General features: G+C 41.9%; 1 protein-coding gene across 1 annotated transcript in view; it reads left to right on the top strand.

Moving 5' to 3' along the window:
- Window positions 1–14,021, top strand: part of LOC105423927 (uncharacterized) — a 58,915-nt gene extending 44,894 nt beyond the window's left edge. The window contains exons 2-10 of the mRNA XM_089078785.1: window positions 2,330–2,677; window positions 4,619–4,755; window positions 5,758–5,958; window positions 6,358–6,701; window positions 6,969–7,188; window positions 7,416–7,721; window positions 8,170–8,769; window positions 8,955–9,685; window positions 9,789–14,021. Of these exons, the coding sequence (XP_088934911.1) occupies window positions 2,341–2,677; window positions 4,619–4,755; window positions 5,758–5,958; window positions 6,358–6,701; window positions 6,969–7,188; window positions 7,416–7,721; window positions 8,170–8,769; window positions 8,955–9,685; window positions 9,789–10,164 (3,252 nt within the window). The 5' untranslated portion in view covers window positions 2,330–2,340 and the 3' untranslated portion in view covers window positions 10,165–14,021. The remainder of the gene's footprint in view (window positions 1–2,329; window positions 2,678–4,618; window positions 4,756–5,757; window positions 5,959–6,357; window positions 6,702–6,968; window positions 7,189–7,415; window positions 7,722–8,169; window positions 8,770–8,954; window positions 9,686–9,788) is intronic.
- Window positions 14,022–14,144: the final 123 nt, after the last annotated feature.

Here is a 14,144-nt window from a genome sequence, read left to right as displayed (position 1 = left end):
CGCGACATTTTCGCGACGCGGCGTTGCATTAGCATGAATATTATTCACGCGAAAACCGATGGGCTTTACATGGGGGTGGGGTGGGAGGGGGGGGGGAGGGCGTGCGCGGGGTTAAGTTAAAAAGACAGGATAACACCGAGGTACCGCGCGGCGGCGCGCATTTGCTTTCCAAGTGTACGTGATGTTATCAAGTTTCGCAGATAAGGACGGCGGAACTTTGTTGCGAACACTCGCGCGGTATATCGATCCACGCGAGTTGGCGCACGAATTAATAGATCCGCGGTATTTGCTCGGCGAACTGGTGGAGTCCATTCACGTAAGAGGAGTTAGTTTTCTGAATAGAATTAGCATAATCCGCTCCTCTCTCTAAACACTCGACGAGAATCACCCGACCGAGTTGTATTTGGTATCTTAACGAGTTAAAGCCGGTATTCATTTTATGTGTTCCGTAGCGCCGTATGTCGAAGCCGATGGAAATTCGCTTATGTTAATCAAGGAACACGTAATGTAAACGCGCGTATTATTACCCTTGTTGCGCGATTCATTAAAGCGCGCGTTATTCGGGTAACATGAAAAAAAAAAAAAAAAAAGATAGCGTCGAGTTAGCGTATCTCGGGAATAACAAATCGTCGAATCGTATCCGAATGATGGTAAACGACTTTAAGAGAGGAAAGGCTCGAGTGGAATGAATAAAGCTTCGTAAAAAGTGAAGGGTCCAGTTGTAAGAGAGATGGAGCGCGAGGAGGGAAGATTTTAAATCGAGTGAACCAATGTTGTTGATGATGCACATCCCGCGCCAACATCCCTTGTGACACAGAGAAAGAGCGGGCTGGAGATAAAGCGAAGAGCGTTTTATTCTCATGCAATCGGGTGAATCATTGATCGTCGGGCCGACTGCATAGAAAACCGGAAAAATCTTGGAAAAGTGATATTCCTCCAATTCTAACGAAATGCTTAGAAAACAAGAATTTTCAAAATGATTGACGAATCCGACACGATCGTTAACTTGTGACAAAAAGATAAGAATGTACTTGATATTTAAAAAAATAATAAAAGTGTACATGTTATTCGCTTTATCAAAGTATCGTATAATTATATTATACGAAAACACACTACACGCGAAATTGTGAAGCAACAAGAGGGGCATAGCACGCGGAGGAAGAAAAATGTAACCACGAAAGAGAAGAGCTTTGCTGTGTAAGAGAGCCGTCACTAAAAAGTGTTACGAAGAACAGGCTGAAGCAACACCTGCAAGCTGTGAAATATTACGACTATTTATTCAGGTCTTTTTAAGAGGATATATTTCCTCGGCCAATGAATATATCCAAGGTCTCACCAAGACTTTTCCCGGGTCCCTTCCGCGATATCAATTTACTTCTTCGAGATTTTGAATTGTCTCGTTTCTTCTTCTTATGCCATTGTAACATTGAGAGGGTGCAGTATATCGATGCAACGAACGCTGAAAGATTGGAAACGTATTGTTTCTTTTATGCGCGGATTATATCGTCTTTTTTAGAATGAAAATTAAACAAGAAACTTTCTCTTTCTTGATAGAATCTGATAGTTTCTGCCATTTATTGACAATTTGTAGAGCCCTTAGGACTCTATTGTCTATGGGCTTCGTACAGATAAGAACTTGTAGAACTATCACTATCGGAGAAGCTGTAGAGAGAGAGAGAGAGAGAGAGAGAGAGAGAGAGAGAGAGAGAGAGAGAGAGAGAGAGAAAGAGAGAGAAAGAGATATCTAGTGCAAACCAATATTAGAAGTTAGCAAGATATATTATAAATCAATTCCATATACTATATCCGATACAGTTATTATTTATTAATAAAATTAAAGCCAACTGTGATTAATCTACAATAAAGTTAAATCTACAGTAAAGTTGATATAGAATTTAATTTATAATTTTAAATTGTCTAGAATAAACTTAATAAAATATTTTATTTTTGATATCATCTCGATCGGGAACGTTGACGTATCTATGAACGAAATAAACATTTAAAGACTTGTATTTTAAAAATGAAGTTTAGTCTCACATGTTTAAGGTAAAAAAAATTTAATTTCCGCTACCGCGTTGCGTCGAATGCTTACGATTGTACGTGCAAAATAGAATTAAAATATGATATACTTTGCAGCCTTATACACACACACACACACACACACACACACACACACACACACACACACACACACACACACACACACACACACACACACACACACACACACACACACACACACACACACACACACACACACATATATATATATATATATTTTTTTTTATATCAAGTTTACTCAACTTGGCGAAATTTAATTTATTTCCAGGGTGAGGGGGCATGTTGGTGTGTCGGCGGTTGCTGCTGATCGCAGCCGCGATCGCGGCCTCGATCGAGGCTGGCTCGGCTAGTTATCACCCCGGCATTTCGTCGTCGGACTACTCCGGATACCCGGGCGGATACGCGGTTTACTCCGGCGCGACGTCACCCGACTCCTCGTCGTCGAGCTCGTCGACGTCCGGCCCGACCTCGGAGCCCGCAGCCAGCAACAGCGAGCCGCTCTGCCGACCGTCCGAGTTCCGATGCGGCACCACCGGACATTGCGTCGCGCAGGACAAGTACTGCGACGGCGAGAATGACTGCGACGACAAGTCTGACGAGCCGAGATATTGCACCCGTGAGTATCTCCCCCCCCCCCCGTCCCCTCCCGCGAGCGTCGAACGGAGACGTCGAACAAAGCAAGTCGCCGCGCCGGGGCGAATCGATACGCCGGAGGTGTCTCACTCTCTCTTTCTTTCTCCCCCTTTTCGCCAAAGGCGCCCTTTATTAGGCGCTTAATCCGGAAAATAATAAATCGACTTTCCTCCAGTCGATTATTTCCTGGAAGAATTCATTGTTACGATTTTCTTATTCAATCCGGATTTATGTACGATTGTTGAATAATAATACAATAGAAAGACATGAAATGAATCACCGTTCTTATACTCACAAAAAAAAAAGAAAAAAAAAAGAAAAAAGATTTTTATTCGTCGCCGGGTGTCTCTATCGCGATCAATCATTATTAAATAATCAATTCCATGTCCATAATACATAAATTCACGATACAAAGTGAAAGATATACTTATCGTGGAAACCGAGAATTGTAGAAAAATAATTATAATTATTTTTAATCAGCATTGCCATATTTGTTTATTTTACATACACGCAACGAATTATTGAATATACATTAAACCAAAAACAAAGTTTTCGCTCATCCGAGCGGATAATGTTTCGAACCAATAATTATTTAACTATGCATATCATTTTAATCCAATTCGTATAAAAATCAAAACCATATTAAGTTATAAAACTTATTCGTAAAATATACATCGTTAGTCACCTGCCTGTTTTAACATATGGCCTATATTATATTACATAAACGCACAATTAAATAATTTTTATTTGATAATTTAATGAGGTAAATAATTTGTTCGTTATTGGTATAATACCAATTATCACTTTATACAAAATTAAATCGATTTGCAAAGCTCAAATATAATTATATTATACAAATATCGCATTTTCATCCCTTTGAATTTTTAATTTTTGATAATAGGTATATGGATAATAGGTATAGGACACATTTCAATAGAGACGTAACATAATAGGAGGAATTTATTATAGCATTCATGATTCAATTCCTTTATAGAATTTCAAATTGCGTATTAAAATATTCATAGGCTCAAACAAGCTAATTATGTTGAATAATTATTTGTATATTTTATTGAGTAATTATAGGATAAGAATGTATAAAGCACGAATTTTATAGTTAAAGGTCTTTAATCAATACCATTAATTCTCATATATTTATTATTTACTATTTCATTATACACACTGCTATTAATATTTTAAACGCCATATTAAATGTTTCTGTTAAAAACAGTTATAGTAGATATAACAAATATGAGACCGATAAACTTGAGTGTGTAAATATTTATAAATGTCTTATTGAATGTACAGATTACATATTATTGCGCGCATGTGAGAGAGAGAGAGAGAGAGAGAGAGAGAGAGAGAGAGAGAGAGAGAGAGGGAGAGAGAGAGAGAGAGAGGGAGAGAGAGAGAGAGAGAGGGAGAGAGAGAGAATGCAATTAGGAGTTTATATTTTATGAAATAATATTTTATTATGCCGTGTTATAATCCGGAATAATTATACTCGAGGATTTATTTTTCGCGCATGATAATTGCAATAAAAACATTCCGGTTTACCGCTGAACTTTGTACGGCTTGATACACGAAACTATGAGACTAGTTAGAAGAGTTAACATTTCGTTTTAAGTAATATTTTATCTCGGCCATGTTACAATCATAAACAGACTGGAATATTGAAATATTTTCCCCGCATGATCACGGCGTGACGGAAACATTTTCGCCCGCAATCGGACATTACACGCTTCGATATGCGGAATACCGTGCGCTTAGTTAGGTGTTAAAATGTTCTCTCTTGGATATTATTTTACCGCGTTTATAACATCGCCGGAACGATTATACGCCGCGGTTTACTTTGCCGCGCATAATTGTTGCACAATGGAAAAAAAAAAAAAGATAAAAAGAAAAAAATCATGCGTAAACATTTCAGCTTGCAATCGGACGTTGTATGGTGACGTCGGTCGGACTTACAGAGTGGAGATCCGCCGGCCGAGGGAGGATCGACTGCCATTCCTGTGTCACCTCAACTTCACTGCCGCCGGATCCGATCTCGGGGATCTAGTCCAGGTTGGACACAGAAATGATGTAGCTGTTAGAAAATAATGCTGACTGGTGCCCGACCGGCGTGGGAGTCTGTCACGGAACAGACAGCGGGACCGACCCGCCGCCGTCGCGCCGCGTCGGAGCTCGGATAATAATTTATATCCCCCGGCCTTTTACGATTCTTATCGCGTTTATTGGCGAAATTAAATCAGCCCCCGCGCTGAGTAAACATCGCGTTCACCAGCGCGGAATACGCTTACTTTACAGATTCCTCTCTGATCCCAAGCCGTAAAGTTCCTTCGTCAGGTATACATATATATATATATATATATATATATATATATATATTTCCGATCCCGATTGATATTGACATATCGATTATTATATCTCTCTTCCCGTAATAATAGAATCGATACTTACATTGTTAGCGAAATACAATCAAACGGTCAAAAGTATAAAGCTTTCGTTATCGTCGATATGGAGGTGAGTCGAGTCGATCCCGAATTAAAAGAGTAAAACAGTCGGCGTCAAAAAATGTTTGAAAACACCTGATTTTTTTCAGATTTTTTTTTTTTACGCGTCTTTAAAAATTAATATTTACGAATTGAAAGATATTTGAAGCTTTTGTATTAAATTTTTTTTTTTTGTGAAACTATGATATGCTACGTTATGAAGGAAATCTCGTTTGAAGCAAAATGTTATTGTGGAAATTAGAGAAAAATGATATATATATATATATCTTTTTGTATGTTGTTATAACACAGAATTTTACATGATTTTTCGCGCACAAATTTTTCTCTTGTGACTTATCTTATTCATCTCAATATTACACGAGCCAAAATGTAACGTTGCGAGATAATTAACGAGGTTATAATAGAAATATTTGCTTTTATCGCGAAGGGGTCGTAATAACTGTGTTCTAACTTTTATCTTTTAGTTTTATTTCCAACAAAAACCAGTTAGCCAGTTGCGCACGCGGATATTCGCTGGCTCATAACTTTTAGAATAATGCCTCCGGTGTTACAGTTAACTTTTGATACCTTCACGGTCGGTCGCTTTCTATCCTTTACGTCGGAAGGATGTCCAGATGGTTTCATGACTATTCGCGAGGAAGGTCGTCCTGCGACGGGAGGACAATGGTGTGGCAGCGCGTGGGGCTACACCGTCTATTACAGCGAAACTCCTTCCATCAATCTGACTTTATATTTACTACGTTTATCAGAGCAGGTAAGAAATTGCGTTAGCTAAAGGGGGATACGCGATCTGATTTTTTTTTTTTTTTTGCAATTTTACTGCGGTAATATGCAAACTTTTGTCGAAGTTGTTCCAGACTGGTATTTTAATTTTAAATAACGCCCTTTTTTTTCAACTGGTATTTTTAAAGTTGCTTTTGCAGAAAAGAATATTTAGACGTATCGTTATTCTCATCCATCCCTAATTCTTAAATCATAAACTTATCAAGATAAAGTACTTCTACTCGCGAGTTGTCGTCGAGAAAGTTGAGATGGGCGCGACGGGAGGTGACATTTTGAAACGTTTTCAAATTGAAAATGTTCAACGTGAAGTAAGAATAAAGGAAAAGGGGACGTCGTGTTATCGATCGCGGACAATTTTTCCATGTCTCAGGGTATCGGCTACAACTTCGACTTCAAGCTATCGTACAAGTTCCTGAGGAGAAGCGAGGCGCATCTCAGATACGGAAACAGCAGCATGTCCACATGGCGCGGCGAGCTGGTGAACGGCACGTATTGCGATCGCGTCCTCACCAAATGCGATACTAGAGCCTGCCGGCTACAGTCGCCGAATTATCCCGGAGTTTACCCCAGGAATGTCACTTGCTACTATCGGGTCGAGCAAAACCGCGCGCCGGTTGGCCATCGGGCCCTGCTCGCCGTTAGTCAGCGAAACAGTCACAAGATACACATTAAGGACCAGGTCGTGAAATACGACAGAAGTCAGCGGGTATTAAGGTAAATCGCTGATGTTGATGACATTAATAAAGTCGTTATTCCGTCGTGAGTTATTATATTGGTGCGATATTTAACGTACTGCCGACAATTCCGCGAGTACATCTCTCTCTCTCTTTCTCTCTCTCTCTCTCTCTCTCTCTCTCTCTCTCTCTCTGTCTCTCAAAAAGAAGATTTTCGAGAATAGAGGAACGGAGATACGCGAGAGGGATAAATATAAATAACGTACGGGGAATAAATTTTCCAAATAAAATTCGCGTGCTTTTCAAGGGTATGGGATCAGTGCAACGTCGTGCAGGATTACTTGACGGTATATGACGGGGGTTCAACCTCAGACCGAGTGCTCGTAAGACTGTGCGGAGGAGATGCGGTGCCAGACATCATCAGCAGTCACAATACGATGTTGTTAGAATTCCATACGTCTCCGTACGACAATCCGTTTCATCCAGTACCACTGTCTTTCTTGCCAGGATTTGAACTCGAGGTTCAGGTAATGCTCGAATATTTTATTATTCTTTTACGTAATATCGTCACAAGTTTGTTGCAAACGTATGGCAGTTACGATTCATCAAAATTAAAATTGTGATTATTTTAATATGAGAAATCCGGAATTACTGAAATATGGTAGAATTTTATTTAAATATAAATTGACAATTAAGGATATTCGATACAATTGATTGGCATTTCCCTTACGTACGTACGTTTATGTGTGCGTAGGTGATTTTTGTCGACGAGAAGTCTCGAAGTTTCGTGAAGGAAAACGACAACTGCGATTTTTATATATCCGGTGACGAGAACTCGTCGGGCATTCTGGAAAATCCGAAACACTCTCTACCGCCAAACACCACTTGCCGTTATCACTTCCAAGGAAAAGTCAATGAAATCGTTTGGTTATCGTTTGTTAAATATTACGCCGCCAGCGTTGAAGCTGCTGGGAGCATCGACACCGCTGCCGATTGTAATGCAAAACTTCTAATATGGGACGGCGATATCACAGTGGACAAACTTATTCCCAGTCGAAAAGTACGTACCGAAAATTGTATCCCTCTCTTCCATACAAAGTCTGTTACCCAACAACTTTCTTGCTTCGTTACCGAAGTAATATAACTTCGTTACTAAAGTAACTTTGTTCGTAAAGTAATATAGATATAAACAGAAATTGAGAAAAGAATACTTTGATTTTACGAGCAGAAATCGTACAAATGAAAATTTCGCAAAGGAATAATTAATTACGAAGTACCTTCCGCGAAGCCTATAATTATTTGATCGTTCGAAGATCGTCTTTATTAATATATATATATATATATATATATATATATATATATATATATATATATATATGTATATATATGTATATATATATATATATATAGCTGAACTTAAAGTCAAGATTATTATTAAATTACCTTAATACTTGGGGCTAGAACATTCGACATTCGACATCTGACGTACTTGGTGTATAATTTCGCAGAACGTCACGCTGATGGGACATTTCTGTAAGGACGACATACCGCGGCTCTGCGACCACAGTTTGCTGCGCAACAGCAGCCGTCACACGCGGCCGTGTAGCCTCGCGGAGAGTTACGTGTCGACCGGCCGCGATCTCACCCTGGAACACATATTGCGTCAGGGTAGCGCGCTATATCCGATAAGTTTTGTGCTGCGCTACGAGTTCGTGCACGAGGCCATCTCGTGTAATCACGTGTTCACCTCAGCGCCGTCGGCCCCATCCACATCGTCTTCCACATCGTCCTTATCGTCCTCCTCATCCTCCTCCTCCTCATCTTCCTCCTTGTCGTCCAACGCTGGAAAATTCGCGTCACCGAAGAGCGTGTTCTTCTACGGTCGCGGAGGTGCGCAGAATCTGAGCTGCGTGTACAGATTCGAGGCCGAGCCTGATCACAGGATAGAGCTGTCCTTCCTCAAGGCTTCCTTCGGTGGCAAGAGCTGCGCGTCCTACGTGGATCCGTTGGTTAATCGATGGACGTGCGATCGGCGCGTAGCCGACGTCAAAAAGTTTGGCATGGCGGACCTCGTTGTCGCTGAATATCCTTGGCAAGGAATCGAACTGGTATGTGTAACATTTTTTTTCTTATTTAATTTTTTAATTTTTTCTCTTTTTTTTTGGGTCTATAAGAATCAATCTATTTCATAGATATATAGAACAACTCGTTTCCGAATAAATAATAAGAAAAATATTTACACAAAAATAATACGATCTCTTTATTTCGCATCGTTGTAACTTTCTGCTTTTAGGTTCGCGATTGTCTATGCTCGAACGTGAGCGAGAGGATCGTCGTGCGGACTCTGACATCGAACGTGGTGGAAGTTCGGTTCATCATCACTCTCATGAACGTCACCCAGGATTACCGAGACTTCTTCTTCGAGGGGGAATACCGTTTCGTTCCGGTAGGCGCGGAATCGAACGAGCACGGATGCTCGACGAAACTCGAGGAACGACGATTGCGCGGCACCAGCGGCGAGATCTCCCTGAGAAGTCCTCTACCGCGGGTGATTCCCGGTCTGGCCGCGGTGGAGGAGATCCTTACGAATACGGAAGACCTCACGGCGACGCAATGCGTGAACGAGCCGTGGCTAATCGAGCCGGAGGACGCGCGCATCAACTTCCTATACTTGAGAACCGCCGGCTACGGCATCACCTTGGACAACGTCGAGGAGTGCACGACCCTGAACCGAATCATCGTCTATTCGGCCGCGAACACGAAGGAGCGCAGCGTGATCTGTCCGGAGGGTGGTGTCGACACGGCGAGGACCGTCGACTTCTTCTCGGGCGGCTGGAATTACACCGCCGTGAACGCGAGCGTGGCGATGGCGCAGCACTCCCGCAGCTTCGTCGTCGAGTTCCTTCAGCGGGAACCCGGTTTCTACGCCGTCACGTGGATCGCGATCTCCAAACGTTCTCCGATCGCGCCCAATTTAGGCACCAACGCGTTCGCCATACTGCCCGCGGAAGATTGCCCGTACAGGTTCGTCGTGAGATTTTCACCACGATTAAAAAATCAATTTTCTAAATATTTCTTCCGTTGAAATAACTTATCCAGGAATAAAATCTTCTCTTCCGTTCACCAGGTGCCCAGAGATCCAGGCGTGCATCAGCTCCGTTCTGTGGTGCGACGGCGTGCGCCACTGTCCCTCGGGCTTCGACGAGGAGGAGGCTAATTGCTCGTACCGCTTCGGGGTGACGCTGCTCTACGTCGCGGTGGGCGCCGGGGCCCTCGGTATATTCCTGATCCTCCTGCTGGCCACCGGTTGTCTCAAGTACTGCCTCTACCGGCACAAGGCGCGGAAGAAGAAGAAAAACGTCGCCCTGAACGTCAATCATCTCCACGTGAATCATACTCACCATAACAACGGCTTGACCGGGAGTCGGCTGAGCGGACGCTACAACCTAGCCACGCCCCAGGAAATGTACCTGGAGAATTACGGGAAGGACAGTATTTGTTGACAATACGCCATCGCCAATATCGAGACCACCGTGTGAATAGTCATGATTTTTAAATGCCTACCTCGCTCTGGGCCCCCTCCCTCTCCCCCCCCCCCCCTCCTCCTCTCTCCTTCACCTCCCGTCAATCCCCGAGTAACGGACCGGAGTGTACGGCAGCCAAAACACTCCCATCCCAAAGATACGCATCACACACACACACACACACACACACACACACACACACACACACACACACACACACACACCGACACAAAGTTTACATGCGCGGCGGGCGCACACATACACACGTATACATACTCTCGCAGTAATCGTACGAAATCCCGTAGAATATATCCGAAGCGCATAGAAGCGAGCGCACGAGACGTGCTCGGTAGCCACTTGGCTGGCGGCGAACGTGGTAGTTCGAGTTCTATTCCTCTAATCGAATCATAACGATCGGCTTGCTTTGAATAAGCGGATCGCGGATTCGACTTATTAGACCGGGGTGGATAACCAAGCTAGGCTTGTCGCGCGAGCATGGTTTGCAAAGCACGGGACCGCCTGCAACCCTCCGAAAACCGGAGCTACGACGAGAGGTAGATATAAACGCACCTCGTGTACGCTCGTGTATATGGCATTTACGGTAAACACCGCAGTATCATGGTAGGTTTAGATACACACGATTTAGGAGTAAAGAAAGAAAAGAAAAGAAAAGAGGAAGAGAGAGAGAGATACGCGCGAGTGGACGAAGAGTGGTGAAATTGGCGTATACGCGTACGCAATGCTTCTAAGAGATGTAGGATACGCTGTTTCCGTTGAGTGCACTTTCTGTCGGCTATCGAGCGAACGTCGTAAACGTCTACGACGTGAGTACGACGATAAAAGTAACGAGATGAAGGAATAAAGAAGGGAGAACGATAGCGCGATCGCTAAGGCGCGAGGGAAGCATTTCGAGGGATGGCTTACGTGTGAATGACGATGCGATCGACGGGAAAGAACACCGGAGGAATATGCGAGGAGTTTACGGAACCGCGAATGACATTCGAATGATATTTCGCGACTGTGCCAGGGGAAAAGAGCCGGATGTACTTCCGCTCGTACCTCTTTGATCGCGTGCGTCCCGACGACTCGCATTTCTCGGTAACGTCATTTTCATTCTTGTGATACGAAATCCGGGAGAAAAGAAAAAGCGATGACGAGTTAAGGAGAATTGACGTCATTGACGTTCGCACAAAATCTGTCTCGATGACCGTTACAATCGGACTCACGCGCTTCACAACTGTCTAATCAGACTTTCTTATTAGATCACCTATGGGGTTGGACCTTACGGCCGGACCAACCGTAAGTTTTGGACTACGTTCTCGCGACGTTACGCATTGTTCCATGTTAGGGTGACTGCACTGGACGGTTTTTTACTACTAAATGTTTAACTGTTAAAACTAATCTGTCATCAAGATTCGATTGAATATCAGGATCGTTGTGCCATTCATGATCTGATATCACATATATATAATATTTCGATCAGGACCAAATTATTGACTTTAATGAATTTTATAAAAAAAAAAAAGTGCAAAAATACGAATCGATGCCAGTTTCATAAAATGTCTTTCTACGAGCTGATCGCTGTCACCTGGTGCAAATCTAGTACAGTCACCCTTTCGCGCATTATATTATTGTACATTATACGATACATTAGTGACTCTATTTCATACGACTATGATGTGTTCGCGCATTACGATGCGGTGACCGGGTCTCACCACAATCTACGTGGATCCAACAATCATTTTTTTATATTATCCGTACCCGTGGTTTTTGACTTCTTAAACTTTATAGGTGATTTGCGGAAGGCAACACGATACGTAGATAATTTACTCGTATAATCTAGGTTTCGGCATCGATACGCGCGGCCTGAATGGGACGTAGATATTCAACGTGTAACTAATTGGATGCCGCGGGAGCCGTGTAAACCGTAATCCTGTTAAGCAAACGAAACGTTAAGCAAATGGACGCAGTCTCCACGCGTTAGCCTATTATAGACATTGTATGGTAAAGCATGTCTAACGTACGTCTGTATGCTGTGATAGAAGTAAGCGTATCAACAATCGGAAATAAATCTCTCGCGTGAACCTCACGTTCGCATATGCGCACCTTCGAAAACCATCGCCGAAAGTAAACCATTACCTTTCAACGCGATCTATCTTGGCGAGATCGATGTCTTAACGCGTCCAGCGTACAATTTCTAGGTCGATTTAGCGTATTTTGAGAGAAAATCGGAGAAAAATTGATTAAAGTATTGTTAGTAAGCCATTAGACTCATCATTGAAAAAAAGAAAATTGAATAACACTTTGTCATATATATTATAACTAAGAAGACATAATCAAATTAAAATGACACAAAATTTTATTTTTATTCTCCTTTCAGAAACGTTTAAAATAAAAGAAGAAGCGATTCAATTTTATATCGATAATATACACTTTTTCTATCTTTTTTTACTTCTAATTGAGAAAAAATTATTTATTCTATCGTTTTAGACAATAGCTTATATATTGCGAAATTTTGGAAAATGACACTTAAATTGCAATTTTGGATGCTTTTAATGTCAATTGTGATATTTTGATACAGTATTTTTACAAAAAAAAAAAAAAAAAAACATATATCTACGTCTGTGTTACAGTTTAAAAATTCCTGCAGTGACGTCGGTCGCGTTAAGATATTTTTCGCCAGTCTCATGAATTGCTCCGTGAATAATTCACTACCCAAGGATATCGTCTATCTACGAATACTGCCGCTTAGTTATTATTTATTCATAAAGTTTTATAACTCTCTTTCTACCCGAATACGAAAAATTGTCCGACTATATGACGTTCTGTATGAGACATGGAATCCGATAACGAGTAACGTACCAGCGAATGACGTAGCGTGCATCAAAAGCGAGATTGTGCACACGCCGGGCTCTTCGATGTGTTAACCGTGCGATTGCCACATTAAAGATACGTTAAAATTTACTCCAACATATCGAAAGTTCGAAATTGATTTAAGCGCGCTACCATCCGTCGCTGGCCTCCAGCCCTCAGAGAGAAGCTGAAGTAGAGAGGTCATTTTTTTTTTACGGACAACCGAAGCGACTTTTTTCAGCGAACAGAGATTCTCCCTGATTCTGCCTTTATAAAAAAGTTCAAAGTCAAAGAGAGGAAAGGAAGAGAGGGCATTTCACATGAAATTTTTTTATCCCCGAGTCCGGTAGTGGTTTTCTCGCGGTTCACGATAAATCTATCTAATAAATAAATAAGTGAACGCGCAAGTTCCTCGACGACGAAAAACCGACGTAATAAACATTGTGGGACGCATCGTTTTCTATTCACAAGGGGGAGGTGATTTATATTATTTTCCCGGTTTATCCTCCCGGCACGAAATGTCGATGTGACCCGGCCTTTAAAAGCACCCACGAAAAGTCGTTCCTGTTGTCACGAAACGAGTCAGAGAGAGCGTTGCGTTTAGTTTCTCCGACGGATAGATCCTAAATTATGGAGCGTGTGATCGTCATGCGGGATTTATACGATACGACTACGAGTCGCGCTCAATCGAGAATGCGTCCTACGATTACGAAACTATAGTACTATGCATGTATGTAAGAACGGTACACGAAAAAAAAGTAAAAAAAAAAAAATAAGAAAAAAAAAAGGAAAAAAAATGCCGTAGCACAAACTGGCTCGCACACACGTAGCTAAAAAAAAAAGTGGATGGTAAAAAAAGAGTTTTGAATCAAAGAGGCCTTGATTCAACGACGTTTCTAAGCAAGTATTACGCGTTACACGATGTATTGTAATCCCGTGTTTATAATTTTAATAAAATACCATCGCGTTAAAGAAACCCAGCAGCTCAGCCGTGGGAAATGTATTATTAATCAATTCATGATCGTTTCGTTCTTTCTCCGAGACAACTTTCTCTACGAGTTAGTATATTCATAAAGAGTTATGCGGAGACATGTGACCTAAAAATT

Source organism: Pogonomyrmex barbatus, unplaced genomic scaffold (genome assembly GCF_055798465.1).
Source record: "Pogonomyrmex barbatus isolate J1 unplaced genomic scaffold, ASM5579846v1 scaffold3, whole genome shotgun sequence".
In the NCBI taxonomy this organism is placed as follows: Eukaryota; Metazoa; Arthropoda; class Insecta; order Hymenoptera; family Formicidae; genus Pogonomyrmex; species Pogonomyrmex barbatus.
The sequence above is the reverse complement of the archived record's forward strand: the minus strand, read 5'-3'. Positions and strand labels throughout refer to the sequence as shown.